Raw genomic sequence first — 15,025 nt, 5'->3', positions numbered from 1 at the left:
TTGTTTCTTTTTTTTTTACCAAGAAGAAATTTAAATATAAAAAAAACATGTCAAGTAAAGAGGAAATTTTTTGTAAATTATTTGATATCCGAAAATGGATTCCTGAATTTTCGATTGGTAAATCTGTTTTCTTTCCCCTCTTTTTAATAAATGGACAATTATTGTTTTTGCTGTAACAAATTATCATAAAAACGTGCAACTTCCTGAGCGATGTAAAAAATTTATATATTAATTGTATTTTACATATTATTGTTCTACATTGCAACTTAGACAGAATATTTACATAGAGACCTAGAGACTTAGGTATAACTGTGATATTATGCAAATTTTGTATTCGTAGATTCTCTCAAATACCACAGAACATACCAAAATTATTTTATACAATAATGGCACCTTGTTGTATAAAATACAAAATATATATTGTAACAATTTGACAAACTTCTTACTGTACATATTAAAGTATAAATCGTAATTTCCTCACGTTTTATTGTAAAATAATTTTCTAAAACCTTAATGTATATGTTAGTATGTACAATAAATTATGGATTCACGATTAGATAATTTCAAACAAAGCAATTATATGTGACCAATGAATTTGTTAAAAAGTTTTTCAAATAATACAAAATATCTATCTCACATCTTCTTAAAATAAATTATTTTAAATAAGTTTCTCCAATAACGAATAAAGATGTTTCATAAATAAAACAAATAAACGTTCACAAAAAAATGGAACGTAGTAAAATATAGCATAGAAAAATATACAATATACAAATTACTAAATTTATTCGTCACTGGTGAAATGAATTGTATATGGAATGTAACTATTTTTATACTTATATGCTATACTGTTTTCATTGTTAAACAGTAGATTTTTGTTGAAAAAAATAATATGCTGCATTCTCTGAATAGTTTTCTTTTTTCTTTTTGTACCTTAGACGATATAAATCAAAAGGATTTATGTTTTCGAGAGACCTTAATAATTTGTTCAAAAAGTAAACCTATAAAGGATACGAAACCAATAGGCGGCTATTGTGTTGTGGTAGAATCCATCGGACCTAAGGCTTGGGAATTTTTAGTGCATGTGCAATCTTCGATGTCTATTGAGGGTCATTTCGGTGGGTCAAAACTTATCAGTTCAGCAACATCAAAATTACATTGTCTAGAAGAAAAAAGAACAGAGTTAGTTAATTCTAATAAAGCTATGTTTTTATATTCACTTAAATAATATTAACATTATATAACATTACAGATTTATGTACGATGATGGGTTGCATGAAAAAACAATTTTTATGGGTATTGAAGACGATCGTTACCACATAAAATTAACGCGTACTTGTACCTGTAATAAATCTACAGAAACTAAAGACTTATACTTTTCCACTAACAGTACTTTGATAAGTGAAGGAGCAAATATATTACTAATGCGATATTTGGCGCTTATAAATTATGAGGGAACATTATATTTTGAAAATATTTCCATAGATGGAGATGTTGCTAAATCCAATTATGTAAGAAAATATGAATGTGTATTGACGAATACAAAGTAACAAGATACTTCCTCTAGTAGATATGCATTCCTGCTGAACGTATGAAATTAGATGGACATTTTTTGGATGTTTATACAATCGAACGTAAAATGTGCAAGGAAGATGGAACTTTTCATACCATAAGAACTTATTTAACACCGAAAGGTAGGATACTTCGACATAATTGGTTGGATGTACCATACATCTTGAAAATAAATCCATTAGATGATCCTAATATTCCAAGCAAAACAATAAGAACAGAAACACCTCTAAAAGATCGTTGGAGAGAAGATATTGAAATATTTTCTAAATATTTAGATGTGAAAGTAAGAAAGCATGAAATATTTCGCGTGAAATAATTTATATAAGTAAAATGTATATCTTACTCTATCAATAGTTCGCCAAAATCGCTGAACTAACGGAGTATTTAGCTGATCATCCAGAAATAAAGCAACTAATTGCAGATTATGTTCAAATACTATTAGTTGGTAATCAATTTTTCAACTGGGGAAATATTGTGCCAATACTTCTCAAACAGGTTAAAATGCATTTTATTTAACGATAATGTATTAATATTATTGATTAATTGCTGGTCTCCACAGTAAAACCTGAAAACGTGATAGACTTTACAATACAACATTTTAAAGCGTTTGCGAAAAATCCAATGACCTGGGAGACCAGTATATTATGTGAAGATTATGACAGCGATGTACTATCACAGCTAGCAGAAAAAAAGTCGGATACTTCGTGTAACATCTGTGGATTTTATATAGATCGTACTACAATGAAAAAAATTTCCTCGACATCTTTTACAGGAGAATATCATGAAATAAAGGCAAATATTTTGAAGTATATAGTAAAGAAACTCATTATTAAAATGAATGATTAATTTTAGAGTTCTGATGATTGTACAAAATCTATTTATTCAAAAGATTCGAATGATACTACATCTGATATTCAAGAAAAATTTGATGTGTCTACTTCAAGAAATGAAACATTTAATGTTCCACTGGAATTAAAAAGAACTTGCGATGAATGTCAAGCAATTGTTCAAGTTTGTGGCGAACATAAAGTAAATTTTATATTATATTATATATATTATGTATATATTATATAAATTTTATATTGTTATTATATTTACAAAACAGTTACGTAATTTTTTAATTTTCAGTTTTATTTGAAATGTCCTGGATGTCTTAAAGTGTTCAGAATATGTACAAAATGTTCTACTATTGATCAAATATTACAGAAGTTAAAATAACAAAACATAATTTCAATAAATCATATTTTAATTTCAGTAAATCATATTTTAATTTATGAGAAATATTTTTAATATCAAATTTTACCTGTATCATTTTCTGTTAGGTGATATATCTTTTTGGGAATTACATATAACACAATTTTCCTGAAAAATAAATTGAAATGTATGAAAGATAAAAAGCATTTTAGATTATTTAAATTTAAAATACATACCACTACTTCGAAATTTGGTAAACAATCTTCATGAAATGAATGTTTGCAATAAAATACAACTAGATTTCTTGGTTCTGTAATAAACAATATGTAATAACTAAAATAACACTAATATTATATTTAAATAATTTAATCATTGTTTTAATGGATACCTTTTACAATTATTTTTCTATGGCAAGCTCCACACATTTGATCATCTAAGAAGAAAGAACCATAATTATTAGTATAAATGAAATTTTTTACAATCGATTCATAATTATAATCGTTCAATACTAACCATCTATAAATATTCCTCTTTGATAACATTTAACTAGCCTTTCATGTAAATTAAAATAATCATTGGATAAAATTTTTTTACATCCTTCTTGTACCGACACTTGAAGATTATAATCACACATCATCTTGACTAAAGCTTTCTTTAAACCAGGAATTTCTAAAGACGGTTCTATTCTTTGTACCATGAGTCTAGGATCGACATAAGTGCCTATTTTTTGCAATAGAAATGTGATAGCCTCTGAAAGAAATAGTTTAATTTAATTCAATCATAGTTATAATTTTCACTTAATAATAATCCATATGTGTGTATATGAAATATTAAATACATTTCTTTATTACTCACGAGGCTTATCAAGAGAATAAATAATTAAATCATTCCACAATTCCTCGTCATCGTGTTCTTGACAAAATGCGATCGCGCTTTGCATATCATTCAATTCTCTAGTCATAAGTGCTAAAGCCTCAGAAGTATTTCCAATTCTACCAAGTAAGTATACCATTTCTGGATAAAATTTTCGCTGGCTACAAATATCTAGCGCTTGCTGTATTGGATAATTATCAGAACGACGTAGAAGTGGTAACAATTTATCTCTTGAATAATTAGCATAAAGTTGAACTAACAATCCATGGTATTTTCCTTTCGTATCTTTTTTATCTAATGCATCTAAATACTGTTAAGTCATATTTGAATTTAATTACTATAAAAAGGAAATTATTATATTCATATTGTATTTACTTTTTATATCTTACCAAATATAAATATCGATGATTACGTTGTAATTTTTGTACAACAATATCAGATGGCACTCTGTCTTTTTCTAAAAAAAATTGTATAGCACGTTCCGCATCTAGATCCATTAAACCTTCTATCATGTCGTAAACGGTATTATACAATTGATATTTCTGAATAAGTTGAAATACATCTTTATGTCTTAATTTTAAATACATGGCCAATGCTTTGTCGTATTTTTCGTCGTAAATATATAGAATTGCTAAAGCTTCTAACAGTACATTTTGTCGTTGATTATGAATTAGAAGATGTTCCAAAACACCATTGACAACAGCTGCAACTTTATACAATTTAGGAGACCATTCTTTGACTAGTTGAAGAAATCCATCAGGATCCATTTTCAAATATTCATAAAGAACCATTTCGTAAATCAATGGATCTAATGTGACATCGCCTCTTGGAAGATAAGAAGAAATAGACCGTAACTGATGAACTCTTGCAAATTTGTACACCTACAATAAAATATTACTTAATAAAAACTGTACGTGAAACTGGAATATCATAATTTAAAAAATAACACTAACTTCTTCCTCCCATAATTTTTTATCCTTTCCTAAAATTTTAGAGCAGAGTTTTCCTGCTTCATCATATTTCCCACAAGCTAACAAATGATCTAAGTATACACGGCCAACAAAAACTAAAGTGTATTTTGTACAGTCTTTTCCATTGTTTATTGTTACTGCCTCTAATGCTTGTTCAAATTTACTATGACATAATAACCATTCAATTCTGTCATCTGCATCATATAAACTAGCTACAACAATATCTTTTGGACTTACGATAAAAAACCTAAACATAAACATATAAAAAGAAGATTAGTCTCGAACTAATGAATTTAATGACAATAAACTAAATACCTGTTTTCTTCTTTCAAACAATCTAAATGATAATCATTACAGCTGTATTCTTTATAACCACGGAGTGTGAGGGAATTTGCACAAACAAGAGTGAAATCTTGATATTTTGGTTCAACAACATGTAAAGTGGGTCTCTGACTTTTTCCATTTTCATCTAATTCTTTCAAGCATCCTAGTAATACTAATTGATTTTCTAAAGGTGCAATACCAGAAATGTAAAAATCCACTTGGAAAGTTGAAACTAAAATTAGTTGAAAAGTTTTATTATTATTGTATATTATTATTGTAATTTAATAATATTAATTTTAATAAATATAAAATATATACCTGGATCCACTACAAATTCTGGTAGGTCTCTGTTAATCATTTCTTGTATTGATCTCTTTCTAATTTGACAAATTCTTACTATGTCAACCCATCCGATTAATAATGTTCTATCATCAGACCATCGAAGATTACACCTATAGTGCTCTGGTAATGCACTGTGTAGAACATTAGACGATGAAAAATTATCATATAGAAATCTTATGTATCATTTTGTTACTTACTCAGCAGATCTATTCCATTTAATAAGACCTAATGAACACTTGGCATTTAAATCATAGATTCTGACACCAGTATCAGATGCCCAAGCCACAAAGTGTCCAATCCATGCAATTGATCTTACTCCACCTTCTGCATCACACAATACAGTTAGTTTCATTCTGGATAAAAATGTTTTTTCATACAAAACCAACTTATCATCCCCTAAAAATAATTTTCATTTCTGAGAAGCTAATTATTAAATGTAATTTAGAAATCAAATATATGAAATAAAATAACAACCTGTAATAAATCTTCTCCCACTACCACTTTTATAATAATTTGGATCTATAGCTATGCTTTTGACTAATCTACCCATGCTCATATTGTGATTATTCTCTGTGCTGTAAAGACCATATATAAAAACTTTTCCATCATCACTACAAGATGCAATGAAATCTCCATTGTGGTCTATAGAAATCTGGTTGACAGCAACTGTATGCGCTTGTAAACTTTTAGATTGTATATTATTTCCTTGATGATCTAAAAGATGTATCATACCCCAGTGTGAGCCCAGACATAGGAACTAAACAAAAATTAAATCGCTATAACAAGTAGTAATACAAATAGATAACCGAGTATTAAAATCTCAACTGTTTCACTATGCTTAACCTCGATAGCATAAAATCATTAAGTTAACTATATTTACATAATTTTTACAAAGTATTAGCAATCATGATTCATACCTTAGGATGCACTGCAATGCAACTAGCTGCATCATTTTGTAATATATGTTGTAGATCGTTTCGTACCCTGACGTATTTAAGTCTAGGCTCTACCTCGTCTATCTCAGAGTCTGAATCATCCTGATTGTTTTGTTCTTCCTAAAAAATATAAATTCACACGAATAACAATGCTCACTATGTCTTGCCGTCAAAGAATCGTAAATAATACCTTATTCGAGATATTATCCATGTCCGTTTCTTTAATTCTCGAATTATAAAGAAGATTTTTAATGTTCGTAACCACGAAATGTCAAAACCTTTTTCTGATACACGTTTTAATTATATGTCATAAACTCTCCTTTTTCTAGTTTCGTTTCGTTATTTTGATTTTATATTAATTTACATCGTGAAAGCATCACTAGAGAAGTGAAAAATTTTTAAAAATACATTTTCGATAAATATAATTTTACAAAAAGAGAGACATGCTAATACAGTAGGTCTTTTCTAACGGGCTATACTAGTAAATAATAGTACAGACTACAGACTACAGATTACAGTATATGCATTTCGTTTATGACGAAAGGTTAATGGTCAGTCAGTGCTAGGTTTACTGATTATTGTTACACGAAAACAACGAGAATATTGTTTCTATTCATTGTGTTATATAAATATACAATTTTTCGACATAAATTAACTTAAAATGTCCATGAATAATTCTAATTCTAACAGCCAGTCGTTCGCACGATCACCACAACAACGTAAAGAGATTTTGAGGAAGATTATAACTAGAGCTCAATCTCTACGTAAGATTTTTAACAATGTGGCTTATAGGAAAAATAAATATTACATTCGATGTTAAATTTTATAGAGGAGGCAGTTAATGATGATACTATAAACAATCTAGAACTATGTATGAAAGAAACAGATAATATAAACTCTGAAACAAGCTTAGAAGAAAAGAGTATGTTTAATTTTTAAATGTATTTTTCTTTATTTGATTTAGTTTGATTTCTTTAAATATATTCTTATAATTGCTTATGTCATCTTTTAGTGCATAATCAAGATGAGGTACTAATGGACTCAGAAATGATGAACATATCTTCTAATGTTTTAAAACAATGTACAAGATCATTGACAAAACGTGTATGCTCATATAATCATATAGAATTTGCCCAAAAATTGGTATGTGCTACATCAATAAATGCTACTACTAATTAATAATTGTTTTAAATAAGTTATTTTTTAATTTAGGTGCAATATATAAACCAACTTCCTGATGTTGAATCAGAAATACCAGATTGGTCGCTTCTAAAGTTACAAGTTGTAAAATCCTTTAAAAGAACATCCCATTATACCACATTATTAGGTTTCTATCAGATATAAAATTTCTGCCTAATATGGAGAACATAATGTATATTTATTCTTTTATATTTTTAGGTACTTTGGTGCCATTAGAAAAGAAGGAGATTAACAGAAGAAAACCAACAGTTAGAGAAACTCAAGCACAAATAAAAAAGCCAGATAATGTGGTAACAGTTGAAAAAGAAGAAGAAAGTGCAGAGCAAACTGTAAAAATTAACAAAATTATCTCCAAGTATTATAAAACCTATCACAAACCGCTCGACTTTTTTAAATTAGTTCTAAACCCAGATGATTTTGGGAAAACTATTCAAAATATTTTACAAATATCTTTTCTTATTCGAGATGGACGGGTAATAGTAACAAAAGGTAATATTAGTCCTGATAATTATAAAAAAGTCGTGATTTTTGTATATTAAATGTTATTTTGTTGACAGATGAATCTGGAGTACTTGTTGTTCAACCGTGTTCTAAAGACAAAACAACTCAGGCAAAGGCAGGAAAAAGGCCGAATATTCAAAACGTGATGTATCTAAACATGGAACAATGGAAGGTAACACTACAACTCCACATATGTAATTAATTAAATATTACTCTAAATTAAATATTTTATATTTCAGATCTTAAGGAACACTTATCGGTTAAAAAAACCAATGATTGATTGTGATACTGAAACATTGTGACATAACTTTTAAATAATGTTTTTTATAAAATTATTTTAATAATTAAACTAAAAAACTATTTTTCATTTATTTATTTGAAAGTAAAATAATTCTTTTCCTATTTTCCTGTCTAATTAGAAGAAAGCTGTTTTGTAAAACCGGAAAATTTTTAAATTGTACATTTATCTGTAATTTTTGTAAAATTTTTATTAATTCCTAACATATACTATAATGTTAAAGTATATGTTGAATAACAATGCTGGTTTGATCTGTAAGTAATAAAAACATCCGAAACAAAATTATAAAGTTCATATACAATTTATGATTATGTTTCTGATGTTCTCGATAAATTTGCATACTTTTTAGGTAATTTCAAACGGAAAACAATCTTCTAATCCACTTTTGAAAAATTGTTGAAGTTAGTTATCGTTTTGGATGAAAGTCAATATTTCTAGACAAAAAAGAAAGAGGCCTCTATTATTAGAAGATCGTTTTAATTACTTTTAATGACATGATTATGATGACTGTGAACCAAATTTATTGTTTTGCCAACGATTCTGCTTTCGCTACTACTTCTTCAATCGGTCCAACCATGTAGAACGCGACTTCTGGTAAATGATCATATTCTCCGCCAAGGATTTTCTGGAATCCTTTGATGGTTTCTTCTAATGGTACTAATTTCCCGGCATGGCCAGTGAACACCTCAGCAACCTAGATGCAAAAGATCAATTAATGGAAACGATACATTATGGAATATTAACATTAGAAAATATATGAATATACCTGGAATGGTTGAGACAAAAATCTCTGAATCTTACGCGCACGCGCTACAGTCAGTTTGTCTTCTTCTGATAATTCATCCATACCTAAGATGGCAATAATATCTTGTAGTGATTTATAGTCCTGTAAGATTTTTTGTACACCACGGGCAACATTGTAATGTTCGGGACCGATGATGTTAGGATCCATGATACGAGAAGTGGAGTCGAGCGGATCGACAGCAGGATAGATACCTATAATATCGGATAAAATTATGAATTTTCATACAATTTGATTTTATTAACTATGAAAGTTACATATACTTACCCAGTTCAGCAATAGCTCGAGATAATACAGTTGTAGCATCCAAGTGAGCGAAAGTGGTGGCAGGAGCAGGATCTGTCAAATCATCGGCAGGTACGTAAATAGCCTGCACAGATGTGATGGATCCTTTCTTTGTTGTCGTAATACGTTCCTGCATGCTACCCATATCAGTTGCCAATGTTGGCTGATAACCTACAGCGGATGGAATACGACCTAACAAGGCCGATACCTATAAAATAGAGCAATTTTTAATAAAAATAACGAAAATAACAATATTTATGTTTAAATTATAATATATACCTCAGAACCAGCTTGAGTAAACCTGAAGATGTTATCAATGAACAATAGTACATCCTGTCCTTCTTGATCTCGGAAATATTCGGCGACGGTTAAACCAGTCAAAGCGACACGAGCACGAGCGCCTGGCGGTTCATTCATTTGACCATATACCAGAGCTACTTTAGAAGTTTTATCTTTCAACGAAATGACACCAGATTCAATCATTTCATGGTACAAGTCATTGCCTTCACGGGTTCGTTCACCCACACCGGCAAAGACCGAGTAACCACCATGGGCCTTTGCTACATTATTGATTAGTTCCATAATCAATACAGTTTTTCCGACGCCAGCACCGCCAAATAAACCTATTAATTAAACAAGAGGTTGCATACCACATACTATTATAAATAATAATATCTTTTTGATTGATCGTCTAAATTGATTTGCGAATAATAAATTTTACCAATTTTTCCTCCTTTAGCATAAGGTGCAAGAAGATCCACAACTTTTATTCCTGTTACCAAAATCTCCTGTTCGACAGACATATCTACAAATTCAGGAGCATCTGCATGAATGGGAGCAAGTTTATCAGTTGGAATAGGTCCACGCTCATCAATTGGTTCACCAATGACATTAATAATGCGACCCAATGTCTCAGCACCAACAGGAATACGAATTGGATATCCAGAATCCAAGACAGTTTGTCCACGAACCAGACCTTCAGTACCTATACAACATAATTGCATTTTAATAAAAGTGCATTTTAATACACTATTTATATGAAATGTCCTCTATATTTTCAATATTAAAACATGAAATTACCATCCATAGCAATAGTGCGCACTGTATTTTCTCCCAAATGCTGAGCTACTTCAAGAACTAGCCTGGGAGTGCGATTTTGGACCTCCAAAGAATTGAGAATCGGAGGGAGGGCATCATCAAATTGTACATCAACAACTGCACCAATGACAGCAACGACCTTTCCTTGAGCACCACCCTTGGAACTTGCAGCTTTTGCATAATCTCTGCCTAATTGTAAAAAATTACTTTAAATACTTGCTTTATAATTGGCTATATTATACATATAAGATATTGTTTATATTGCAATATCTCATAAATTTGATAATAATACAAAAAGATCGTAATTAATCTTTAAAATATTTAAATAATATTAGATAATGCTTCTGAAAGGTAAGTTATATAATACAAACTACATGTGTATGCTTCACAGAAAATCTAAATATTTAACATTCTTCATTACTTTTTCTTTCAAATCTAAATCTCATACTAAGTACTATTTACTGTTTAAATGTAACTGTTTAAACCAATGTATCGAAAGACACGAAGATTACTACTGCACAAGGCCCAAACGAAAGTAGTCAAGAAAACCGAAAAAAAATTATTCTTTATAACAATGAACAGTGAAACATAACTAAAATTCGAATAAAATTTAAGTAATAGTCAAACGAATGACTGCAGTCCTACTGTAAATTATTTCAGTGTAGTCAAAAATTAATCGATGACCTTAATGCCGCCATGTTGCACAGTGGAGTTACCATTACGATTTCATCAAATAATATGTATTATATAATCAATAAAATACATCCTTCTCTTAATATTTAGACGTCAATTGAGCAAGGAAGAATTACTTTTCATTGAGATATATATATATAAAAAAAAAAGAATAACAAACTATGCGAAATAGTAATGAGTAACAGATATCGTTTAGAATAGAATCTGACAAAGTAGAGTGTTGTGAACCGTATAAAAACGAATATCAATGAAAGTTAGAGTATTTTCTTGTTTTGTTTTAGTACTCACTATTTACTGACAATGCACCGGAAATTTTAGCAACTTCATTTTGAAGAAGGGTAGGTTTGACGGCCCTTAAGGCACCAGCAGCTGCTTTCGACACGACGTTCAACATTTTACACCGGCCAAGTGAAGAAGAGCGACCGGAATGCTCTCCGACTCGTACTCGTACGGACTGTACCCTGCATTAACGGCGTATGCGCACACGTGAAATTCTACTACTGCGCATATCTCTAGCGCACTTTCATTATCAAATTGTCCTATTTTTAAGCCGTGTTCTTAAAAAAATTACTGTTTCCCATTTTCCTTTTTCTAAGTTACAATACGATTGGATGAAACTATTCGCTTAATGAAGAGCTCGATTTATTATTATGTAATTATACGCACTGTATTTTATTAACAACTCGACTTATATTTGTATTCTATTCGCTAGATCATATGGCATGAGTTGTGGTTGTACAGTTCTGTACAAGAAGCCGGTTAAATTCTAACTTGATATTGATAAATCTTTAGAAAAGCAGATAAAAAATGGTCGAGGAACAACAGAAACGAGTTGAGGAGCATACTAGCAGAATAGTAGAAGAAATTGATAGATCAATGAGAAAGATGAAGGTGCTTTGAATTTACAGTATTCTTAGGTTATATCGCGAAACGCGTGTTGTAACTATTGAATGAAATTATGTAGATGTGATACGTGAATTTATAATTTGTAAAAGATGATGAGCTTAGTGGATTGGATAGTAAGAAGATTTTTCATGTTAAAATTTTAGGGTGAAGCGTACAGATGTGCTGCGACTTGTTGTGATAACGAAACTTATAGTATACAACGAGTTCAAAACTGTGTAAAAAACTGCAATAGTTCTTTGGACGAAGCTCAAGAATATGCTAGAGAAGAACTGGAAAGGGTTCAAGTATGTTTCGTTGTCTATCATTTTCTAAATAAAATGTCTGAAAACTAACAGAATATCTAATTTGATTACCATTTTATAGAATCGGTTGCAAAGGTGTGTTATGGATTGTAATGATAGAATAAAAGATGCAGCGGGACCAAATCCATCACAGCGTGATGTGGAAAAATATAGTGAAATATTTGACCAGTGTGTAAAAAAATGTGTGGATCACTATTGCGACACATTGCCTATTTTACAAAAAACAATGAAAAATGTTTTATCTGAGAAAAAGTATCTTCGTTCACATAAATAAAACTTACTGCAAATACAAAATTGAAATTATTTTGCATTATACTGCCAATACTTTGTGTATTACATAAAATTTATATACATTTGTTTTTCGTTTATTTAATTACTTCATAAAGATGTCCATTTCAATAATACGCATTTGAATTGCATTTGCATGTAAAAAGCATCTTTGTATAAATTATATTTTGTACAAAAAGAAAAGTAGAGAGTCAAAAATTTTATGATTATTGTATTTATTCATTAATACACTTGATGATTGCAGTGATACATTTTCATTTCTCTTTTTCTCTCACTCTCACTCCCTCTCCCTCTCAGCCTTTCTATTTCGTTTTTTAACGTAATAACAAATTCACTGTTGCAATTAATATCATTTCTTTATTGTTACAATAGACTTACGCTTATTGCACACTTTTTTTTAATGATATAAAACCTTTCCGCCACTCTCGCTCAATACAAAATAATCGGTCAAAATATATTGCGTAAATTTTGTTCTAAACTATTGATAATCTGTGAATAAACCGTTTCAATAATGATAATTTAAATATAAATATTAACAAAACATAATTCATTTGTTTCTTCAAGTGTACAAGTTTCTATAAAACTAGCCATTGGGCTTGTTAGTTTTCTTTTTTGTTTTTCTGTTTCTGAAAGAATCATTGTTCATCTTCAATTCTTATCGTAGCTGGAAAGATTAAGGTGCACTTTTTTGCGCAATGTAAATATGAGCGAAGTGCAAATTGTTTTTTCCTTTTGCAAATGAACAGCCCTTCGCTGATATGCAAACTCGCAAAAATTCTCGACGAGAGTGATTACATTTCAAGTAACGACACAACTTCTCGCTTGTTTCAACTTTTTTTTTGTCTTTTTTATTCATTTTTTTTTTTTTTTTTTTTAATACGCGTCTCAAATTCCTAAATGCGACTCGTACATGTGTCGATTATGACTCAATGTCGTCAAATGGAATGGCATGAGTTCTTTTTCTTTTGAAAATGTCAATTTTCTTAGAGATGTCTATAAGTGAATGCTGCGGTATTCATTCTGCACGTGGCGTCGCACGGATTGAGAAAAAAGGTCTATGTAACATTTTATATCCCAATCAATCAGACTCTTCGGACTAGATTTTTTTCCTTTTAATAAGATTGAGATTACGCGCTTCTTTATCAAACGCTGGTCATATGTGAATAACTGTAGGTACATCTGGTAGAAAAAGAATTGAAGGTACAAGGTGAATGTAAGTTATGGCGCTGTGGCAACAAATTTGGCCAGTGCGTTTCGCCTTTATAAAAAAAATTTGAATTCCAATTGTTCGCGCATTATGCTCTTTTTTCTTCTTTCCTTTTCGTAGAAACTCAATTAGATTCGACAATGGTACGAAACAAGACAAGTACCTACATATTCTGCTTTAGATTTTGAGGTATATTCAGATATATCACAAAATACAAAGAACAGCGGTTAATTTTCTTTTTATATATATATATAGGAAGTTCCTGCGTTTCTTTTAACTGTGCAAAATCGAAAATGTCGGACAAATTTATTTTTGAAATCCTTTCATGCAGTAATAAACTTCATATTCATAAAAATTCAACTAACAAAGCTCTTAAGGCAGAATAAAAATCACTTTGATTCACCGTCAATTAACATATTTTACTCTCCTTTAAGGAGCAAAAAGTTATTTTCTTTCTCTTTTCTTTTAAACATCATGGACAAGTATTTTTAAATACCCATTCTTGTTTGAAGCCCAATGCGAAACATATAAGAGTACTGGTCAAGTTTGCCGGAACACCCATTCGAAAAATTCTAAATAGAACTGCATTTCTTGGTCCTATCCTAAGCTATCACCGATTGTAAATTAGTTTCTTCGATCTTCATTGCTTAATTAATATCGTGTTTAATTGTGCACCTGCAGAATGGAACATTCCAGGTATCCTATCAGCAGGTTCACCGTACTATATGCCTATGATCGCGGAGCAAAACAGTCGTTTTCGTAGCTGTGTGCAACTAGCTATTCCTTTTCTTTTTTTTTCACGATCTTCAAAATTTCTGCGTGTCTCTTTGTTCTTTGAAATGGATCTCAAGTTTCTCAGAAAATAGTAGTTGTTAACAACATTCTCTGCACCGTATATTAAATGGTAGGCGTTACGAACTCGCTGCGTTGCTTACCGTATCATCACCGCAACTTTGCCTAATATGGCTGACATAAGGCTTGACCCCGTCGTTACGAACTTTCCCTCTACTTACATGGATATTCAATTTGTACTTTGAAATTGAGTCAACTATTTACTTCCTTCGTGAACTTTGGTAGAATCCAGTTCCCACATGGTTACTGTACAACTTGACGCGGATTCAAAGAAAACTTGGACGATCTTACTGTACTTACACGGAGAGGACGTACTCGTGTACTAATTCTTAGATGTTACAAATTAATCAGTTCAGATAATTATACACGGATAGTTATCCCAAAG

At 30.4% G+C, this 15,025-nt stretch overlaps 5 protein-coding genes across 10 annotated transcripts; 3 read left to right on the top strand and 2 right to left on the bottom strand.

Moving 5' to 3' along the window:
- Positions 1-204: 204 nt before the first annotated feature.
- LOC122529457 (vacuolar protein sorting-associated protein 41 homolog) lies at positions 205-6,539 on the bottom strand. Of its 4 annotated transcripts, XR_006306812.1 has the most exons (15): positions 6,399-6,539; positions 6,191-6,328; positions 5,748-6,030; positions 5,471-5,669; positions 5,250-5,404; positions 4,923-5,163; positions 4,590-4,854; positions 4,026-4,517; positions 3,619-3,946; positions 3,277-3,513; positions 3,152-3,196; positions 3,000-3,073; positions 2,873-2,931; positions 2,679-2,755; positions 205-1,159 (listed from the first exon to the last, which is right to left on the bottom strand). XR_006306812.1 is itself a non-coding variant. In XM_043655614.1 (14 exons), exons 1-13 carry the CDS (start codon positions 6,417-6,419, stop codon positions 2,878-2,880), a joined length of 2,532 nt encoding a protein of 843 aa, XP_043511549.1. In that variant the 5' UTR covers positions 6,420-6,539; the 3' UTR covers positions 205-1,159; positions 2,873-2,877. The 4 variants fall into 4 exon arrangements, 3 of the variants coding, with proteins under 3 accessions (XP_043511549.1, XP_043511550.1, XP_043511551.1); XM_043655614.1 differs by lacking the exon at positions 2,679-2,755; XM_043655615.1 differs by lacking the exons at positions 2,679-2,755; positions 2,873-2,931.
- On the top strand, positions 1,080-2,942 carry LOC122529468 (ciliogenesis-associated TTC17-interacting protein). The gene is made up of 7 exons (XM_043655630.1): positions 1,080-1,179; positions 1,250-1,508; positions 1,568-1,852; positions 1,924-2,014; positions 2,129-2,361; positions 2,422-2,598; positions 2,698-2,942. The coding sequence occupies exons 1-7, from the start codon at positions 1,094-1,096 to the stop codon at positions 2,785-2,787; spliced, it is 1,221 nt and encodes a 406-aa protein (XP_043511565.1). The 5' UTR covers positions 1,080-1,093; the 3' UTR covers positions 2,788-2,942.
- Positions 6,540-6,832: 293 nt separating the features above from the next.
- LOC122529465 (non-structural maintenance of chromosomes element 4 homolog A) lies at positions 6,833-8,273 on the top strand. Its single transcript, XM_043655628.1, has 7 exons — positions 6,833-6,972; positions 7,038-7,130; positions 7,221-7,351; positions 7,421-7,535; positions 7,607-7,897; positions 7,966-8,081; positions 8,149-8,273. The coding sequence occupies exons 1-7, from the start codon at positions 6,870-6,872 to the stop codon at positions 8,209-8,211; spliced, it is 912 nt and encodes a 303-aa protein (XP_043511563.1). The 5' UTR covers positions 6,833-6,869; the 3' UTR covers positions 8,212-8,273.
- Positions 8,274-8,381: 108 nt separating this feature from the next.
- LOC122529462 (ATP synthase subunit beta, mitochondrial) lies at positions 8,382-11,555 on the bottom strand. The gene is made up of 7 exons (XM_043655622.1): positions 11,374-11,555; positions 10,375-10,581; positions 10,016-10,279; positions 9,574-9,917; positions 9,277-9,502; positions 8,974-9,203; positions 8,382-8,901 (listed from the first exon to the last, which is right to left on the bottom strand). Exons 1-7 carry the CDS (start codon positions 11,477-11,479, stop codon positions 8,728-8,730), a joined length of 1,551 nt encoding a protein of 516 aa, XP_043511557.1. The 5' UTR covers positions 11,480-11,555; the 3' UTR covers positions 8,382-8,727.
- Positions 11,556-11,639: 84 nt separating this feature from the next.
- Positions 11,640-12,582, top strand: LOC122529469 (protein FAM136A-like). 3 transcript variants are annotated; one of them, XM_043655631.1, is made up of 4 exons: positions 11,640-11,737; positions 11,798-11,976; positions 12,135-12,275; positions 12,355-12,582. In XM_043655631.1, the coding sequence occupies exons 2-4, from the start codon at positions 11,893-11,895 to the stop codon at positions 12,565-12,567; spliced, it is 438 nt and encodes a 145-aa protein (XP_043511566.1). In that variant the 5' UTR covers positions 11,640-11,737; positions 11,798-11,892; the 3' UTR covers positions 12,568-12,582. The 3 variants fall into 3 exon arrangements, with proteins under 3 accessions (XP_043511566.1, XP_043511569.1, XP_043511568.1); XM_043655634.1 differs by having other exon boundaries at positions 11,644-11,737; positions 11,878-11,976; XM_043655633.1 differs by lacking the exon at positions 11,640-11,737 and having other exon boundaries at positions 11,744-11,976.
- The last annotated feature ends 2,443 nt before the right edge of the window (positions 12,583-15,025 follow it).

This window comes from Frieseomelitta varia, unplaced genomic scaffold (assembly GCF_011392965.1).
Source record: "Frieseomelitta varia isolate USP_RPSP 00005682 unplaced genomic scaffold, Fvar_1.2 scaffold_288, whole genome shotgun sequence".
In the NCBI taxonomy this organism is placed as follows: Eukaryota; Metazoa; Arthropoda; class Insecta; order Hymenoptera; family Apidae; genus Frieseomelitta; species Frieseomelitta varia.
The sequence above is the reverse complement of the archived record's forward strand: the minus strand, read 5'-3'. Positions and strand labels throughout refer to the sequence as shown.